The sequence below is a fragment of the Crocodylus porosus genome, unplaced genomic scaffold (assembly GCF_001723895.1).
Source record: "Crocodylus porosus isolate Cpor-Errol unplaced genomic scaffold, CroPor_comp1, whole genome shotgun sequence".
NCBI lineage: Eukaryota > Metazoa > Chordata > Crocodylia > Crocodylidae > Crocodylus > Crocodylus porosus.
The window spans coordinates 16,168,476-16,174,845 of record NW_017728918.1 but is presented as its reverse complement, the minus strand read 5'-3'; the positions used below and the strand labels follow the sequence as shown (position 1 = coordinate 16,174,845).

Below are 6,370 nucleotides of genomic sequence, written 5' to 3'. Positions count from 1 at the left end.
GTCTCTTTCAAATAAATCATTTCAGATACCATTTGAGTGCTTTTGTATATGGATGAAAATGGTTAGTACTGGCATCGTGTGTTGTGCCAAGTTTAACCCTCAGCATGAGAAAGAGCAATAAGAGTGAAGGAGAAAGAGGGAGGACCCATAACAGGAAAAGGAATGGAGCAAGGAACCCAAGCACTTCTCAATAATAATTGAAATCAAAAACAGGAAGTGAGTGCAGATTAAACAGAGAGAGAGAAGAGGAGACAGTTGAGGCACAAATAGTTGGCTTCTACTGAAGATCAGCTAGTGCATATGTTTAAGGAACAGAATTGAAGGCAGATCACTAATTTATGCTACTAATACCTACAAAAACAGTTCTGCACAGGGCCACGGTATTACACTATCCAGTGTCTGAATTACACCAGTACTGCTCCCAAGGCAACGTTATCAGTCAGAAAGAATGGGCGAGAAAAAATCCAATGCAAGTGCAACTTACTGGAAGAGCTAGTCTGTTAAATCAAGAATTCCTGACAAAGATTTTCTGTATTCTGCTTGATTATTTTTCTGAGTAGAAACCAAGATGCCTCAATGACTGAGCCAACACTGAGAAAAAAAAGAGACCGACTCACTTCATGTTATCCTGCACAACAGGCCATAATACACTCAATAAATTGCTCTGTGCTTCTCTATATCAGGATTTTAAGATATTTATTGAAGTACTGTTTTCCATTCAGCTCATCCTGTATACAGCCTTTACCTCTGTAGCCAGAACCTAATGAAGGCATCCAACACCAGCCGTATCCTGCCACTACAGTTCATCTGCACTGGCTTCTTGAGAGTCATTCCTGCTGAGAGGTCTCCATCTTGCTCTGCCTAATTGATATCATGGTCTCTGGCTTTCTCTTTACTTCATTGTTTTGTCCACAAATACTAGAGAAGGAGAAAAAGATTTAAGACAAGTGCAGAAATGTAAGGAGGTTTAGATGACATCAAGGCACAGTCTCAGAAGAGGCCTCAAATCTCTTCCTCCATTTATCAGAGCCAAATCAACATACAAATTAAGTAAAGAACTTTATTATTTGGCAGACTTGTGGTTTGGGGAAAGGATGGACACTGTTGCCTTCATAGCAGCAAGCATATTAGGTCTGTAATGTTCAGGATGCAAAGAGGGAGAAGGTTTGACCTTGTGCTACAGGCGTTGATCCCACTGGACACCTGGCAAAGATAATGAAACTCATGCTTGTATTTTGCATGTGGGCCCCTGATCCCATAGATACCATCCCATTTGTGGAAGCATGTGGAGGGGAGCTTCAAACAAGTAAAGCTTTGCCACCGTGTTTCCTTAACACCAAAACCACGCTGACAGGGTTGAACAGGGGCCACAGGATAAGAAGTAATAGGTGCGTCTACACATGCATTAATGTGCTTTTCCTAATGTACATTAAATTTAGTACATTTGATGTGGGATACTAAATGTGCATTAGGCTGCCCTAACGTGCAGTAGTGCAAGCACATGCTTTTTTAGTAACACTTAACGTGCAGTAGCTTATTTACTGTGCATTAGTGCAATAGCATGTGTTTTTTACACAATGCTTTAATATCCAGTAAAATAGGCTACTGCACATTTAAAGCACATGTGTAGACATGCCCAATATAGAATAATATTAATCACATAGCCTTAGTGGTGAATTTTGGCTTTGGCCTGCTCTGAGACCCATGCAGTTCTGGCATTTTTATCCCCAGTCGGTTCCTGAGGAGACAGGAGGAAGCAAATCCTACTTACTTCCCACCAGAATGGCTTTGTGGAGTTTCTGTTAGAGGAATACTAGATTTTTCTTGGCTATACATGTGCTTCCATAGAGGACAACCATCTGGTCCTATAAGAACATTTGTGCACAATTCATGGGAACTCCCACATACCTTTTCACTTCAAAGCAAATAACTTTTGCTTTTCTCAAAGAACTTCACAGGATGTACACTGTGTCCTTGTTGGCTGTGCTCCATCCTGTATTGCAGCTTGGCCAATTACTTCCAAGAGTCTCTCAACACCTTCTTTTGTCTTTGCAGAGCACTCCACGTAGGCATATGCCCCAATGCTAGCAGCCAAGGCCTTTCCTTCTGCAGACCTAATTGGCTCTTGTCCCATCATGGCAAGTCTTTTCTGGACATTCTCATCATTCCTTAGTTCTTTCTTAGTAGCCACTAAGACAATGGGTGTTGTGGGGCAGAAATGTTTGACTTCTGGAACCCAAATATCAAGGATATTCTGCAGTGAATTTGGATTGTCCACCGAGAAGCACATTAAGATGACATCAGTGTCTTGATAGAACAAGGAGCGGATATGCTGGACATTGATTTGTCGCTGCCCCGCTACATCTAAGAGCATCAGCTTCACCGGCTTTCCCTCAACTTCAATGTCAGTGACATAGTTTTCAAACACTGTTGGCTCATAATATTTGGGAAACTGCTCCTGGCAGAAAGTGAGCAAGAGGCATGTCTTGCCACAGGCAACATCTCCCACAACCGTTAGCTTTTTCCTAAGCGTAATCATCTTCTGGAAGATAGAACGGGTGCAAATGAATCCCTTCAGCTTCAAGCTTTCAGTGTTTAGCAAATACCTTTTGAGAGGGGAAAATTTCATACATTTAGCATTTTCCCCACTGTATTATTCTATTCCATTGCTAATTTTTGAAGTCCTTTTGTATCATTTGCCCTCACAGTTCCTCCATGTGTAGCATCACCTGCAATTTTCATTGACATGATTTATTCTGTCTTTTAGACCAAAGAATGAAGATGTGGACCTAACCCAGATCCCTGCATGGCCCCAATACAGAACTCCATTTCTAACTTAGGATATTGCCCCTAACTATATATATATATATAATCTTGCTGTTTTCCTCTTCCCCTATTTGTAGTCATTTGGACAGTTCTCACTCCATGACAGTGTTCATTTTCTAAATAGGATGATTTCATTTTGAAAATGTGATGGAGCTTGAGGTATTGTAGCTAAATTTCACCTCCTATTTCCCCTGCATCCACGAACAGTGATATTTTATTATCACTGGCCATATCTACCCTTTAGAAATGTGTGTTCCTTAGGAGTCTGTTACCACTGCAAAGTGATTCTCCCCTCTTCATCCACATGTCATTATGTTACTAGAGAAAAGAGTAGTGAGACTTACCAGCTAGTGATTTCAGGTTTGCTCTTCTTTCCTTCCTCATAGATCAAGGCTATATTGATTTCTTGAATCTCATTATCTCCCAGAGGTTCTTTGGGAGACAGTTTCCACCACTCTTTAGAGACAGTCATTATCATTACTGCATTTAAAGGAATATGCTTGTGTTTCTTAATTTAGCCAGCCAATCAGCAAAGAGAAATGAATGAAATCATTGTTTTTAAAAGCAGACTTTACTGGTAATAATGTACTGAGGGTGGGGAATATAGGTTACACAATCTTGTGACACACCATATTGAGACCACTTGGTATACTTCCTCATTTCTATTGCACAAGGCTGCTGCTTTAAAGCCTCACTGTGGCTAAACAAATTGTGTATTATTAAGAGTTCCAAGATAAGATAATTTGGTTCTCTCTCATACGTTTCCTGTGCTTTTACATCTACTGCTTCTATTGCTTGTGTGCCTTTTCTCCGAGAATATGCCAGCCATGTTCATTGCCTGTTTTGAGCGCTTAAATCCCAGGAAAACGTCTAATTTATTCCTCTGTTTTCAAATATTTGCAAATTACATTTTGCCTTCACAGGGACCACTGAAAGCCATGACATAATGAAATGGGCATTCTGGTACCTAAAAATCCTATAAAAGCTTCTCTTCCATCAAATATCAATGTACTGATTATCTTGCCCTGTCTTCCTTTGGGTACTCAGAAATTTTGTAGCACTAGGCTGAAAAATTATTTGTATTAAGCCAAATGCTCCTTTACTAATTCACTGAGATTTTTGCATTCACCAAGTTCCTTCACTTTCTGGAACTCAAGTGCGCAGAGAGAACGCAGTGTGCAAGTATTAGCACATATGATTTCCTTAGCACATGTTACCCCACAGCAGGAAATGAGTTTTCTTGCCTAGTCATTTGCGAAGTGGGAAGGCACTGCCTTCCCTGTGGGCTTTTCACACTTTTGGTGTACATTTATACTTGAACACAAACTGCCTGGGTTATATAAATGCTTCTAATAAAACCTGTCAAAGGAAAGAACGGTAGGAACCAATATAATCTGAAAATGGGCTCTTGATAATTTCACGTGGGTTGTCATCTCTAAATCAAGCATGGCCAGTTAGAGTAAATCACTGAAATAAAAGCAGAAAACTGAATTTTTAATCATGAGATCATCACATAAGATCGGAATTGGTGCATACTGTTATCTCATGCTTTATCCATCTGCTGATCTTTCATCTTCTGCTTAAGCAGAAGGCAGGGAAGAGTGAGACCTTTTATGCTAATTCAGATACAGGTTTCCCTCGCTTTATGCAGGTTCTGTGTGTGCAAATTTACTCTTATGCGATGACCCTTTTTACACTAAAAATTCATTATATGTGAGGTAAATTCACTCTTATGCGATTGGTGTGACGGAAGCCTGCAGTCAGCTGCTGCGTGGGGTGCATTGTAGGAATGACGCGCACTGAAATATAGTCTCCTGTGTGGATCCGTGCTCCTTGCTTGTTGTCTGTGACTCGTGTTTCTGTAGTTGCCATCTCCATTATGATGTCTAAGCATCTTGCTAGCTTATCTCCCATGTCCATCAATGAAGTGCAAGAGAACTTCACTAACAGTGGAGACAAAACTAGAGATTTTGGACCCTGCAGAAGCTGGTGAGGGGCCCTCTGCACTTGGTAAGTATCAAAATTGTCTTGTAAAAGTGGTAGAAATGGGTCTGGGGGTCAGTACAGTCAAGGTCCTGGAACGTATCCCTATTTGTTACATTGTAAAGTAAGCTCCCTTTATGCGAATTTGAGTTATGAGCTGTTTTCCAGGAATGGATCTGCAGCATAAAGTGAGGGAAACCTGTATAATCTTTCAAAAGCAACATCTTACTTGGTCAAATGTTATGACCGGAGCCTACTTCAAATTACGGGCCCAGCTCACAGCATGATCGGCTCCTTTAATCTTGGAGTTTGGTAGAAGGGCCTGTCGGCCCCACTGCTCACTGCTTGCTCCTGATGGGCAGGAGGCAAAAACCGTGGTTTAAAACATACTGTGTTTTTTGCCTCCTGTTCGGTCAGCAGCACGTGGACTGACAGATGCCTCCACCAATCAGCAGTGGCAGGAGCTCTAAGATTAAAGGAGCCACCACGCCATGACCTGGGCCTGCTATTTAAACCAGGCCCTGGTTATGACAAGGCAAGCTGCTGCTTATGAAAGCTTGTGCCTGTCTGAGTTAGTCTACTAATGCGGTGCTCCTCTGCCCTGCTTTCTGCCTTACTTCAGACTAATGTGGCTAACTACTTCTGTCTTCTATGTAAGAGTGTGCCAGATATTATCCCTTTAGCTCAGTTTCCAAACACGGATGGAGTTCCCTGTTTTCCTGCACTCGCACGGTTCTGATGCTGATCCCTCTTTCTATTATTTCCTTTGATGCATCGTTCAAACAGGAAATCAAAACATGTATACGTATTTCCACTTTCAATTGCTGCCTTCTTGAAACAGTCACATTTTTCAGGAACCACCTGAATACCTTAAGCTCCAAAGAAGCGTAACAAAAAGAAACATCTCTGTTTAGACATTGAGTCAGCTCAGTGCAGGTACCTCAACAGAGCTTCAGCATCTTCATCTCAGAATCAGATTCCTTTTATGCCTCAACCTGAAGATAATGTTTATAGGCTGAAGACTCTGATACACATTTCTGCTAAATATGGACTATTGATTTTTATTTAAGTTTCATGTTTAAAGGTACAGTATCTTTAATGATATTGACAGGGATGTTCCCTTTGAGAAGTAATACTGCAGCCTGCTCCTGGGGAACAGTCTCAGTGATGTCATTAGGAATTTTACCTACACCCAAAATTGTGTTAGATTATAAAGCTGCGTCTAACGCAATAATCTACCTTATTCACTGAAATCACTGGCTATCTGAGCAGGGGGAGTAGTAATTTTAGTGGCTACTGCACATCTTCTTTAAGGTGTGAGAGCAGAATCAGGCCTCTTGACTTCAGTGGGACTATTCCAGTGAGAACAAAGCCCAGGGGTAAAGCTAAAGGCCCAGAGATAACCCCTGCTGGCACTCTGGAAGGAGCATAGACCTGTGTGCTTTGAAATTACTAAACCGCATATTTATATACTCCTTGTTTTAGCTGATCTGATAAATACATGTGACCATTTAGCTGCTTCCTTCACTCTCTTGAATGTAGTCCTTTGATGACAAAATGA

At 41.2% G+C, this 6,370-nt stretch overlaps 1 protein-coding gene across 3 annotated transcripts; it reads right to left on the bottom strand.

Annotated features, from left to right (window-relative positions):
* Positions 1 to 673: 673 nt before the first annotated feature.
* LOC109311611 (rho-related GTP-binding protein RhoB-like) lies at positions 674 to 3,550 on the bottom strand. 3 transcript variants are annotated; one of them, XM_019537347.1, is made up of 3 exons: positions 3,171 to 3,550; positions 1,909 to 2,729; positions 674 to 918 (listed from the first exon to the last, which is right to left on the bottom strand). In XM_019537347.1, the coding sequence occupies exon 2, from the start codon at positions 2,627 to 2,629 to the stop codon at positions 1,943 to 1,945; it is 687 nt and encodes a 228-aa protein (XP_019392892.1). In that variant the 5' UTR covers positions 2,630 to 2,729; positions 3,171 to 3,550; the 3' UTR covers positions 674 to 918; positions 1,909 to 1,942. The 3 variants fall into 3 exon arrangements, with proteins under 3 accessions (XP_019392892.1, XP_019392891.1, XP_019392893.1); XM_019537346.1 differs by having other exon boundaries at positions 1,909 to 2,606; positions 3,171 to 3,549; XM_019537348.1 differs by having other exon boundaries at positions 1,909 to 2,542; positions 3,171 to 3,544.
* Between the last annotated feature and the right edge of the window lie 2,820 nt (positions 3,551 to 6,370).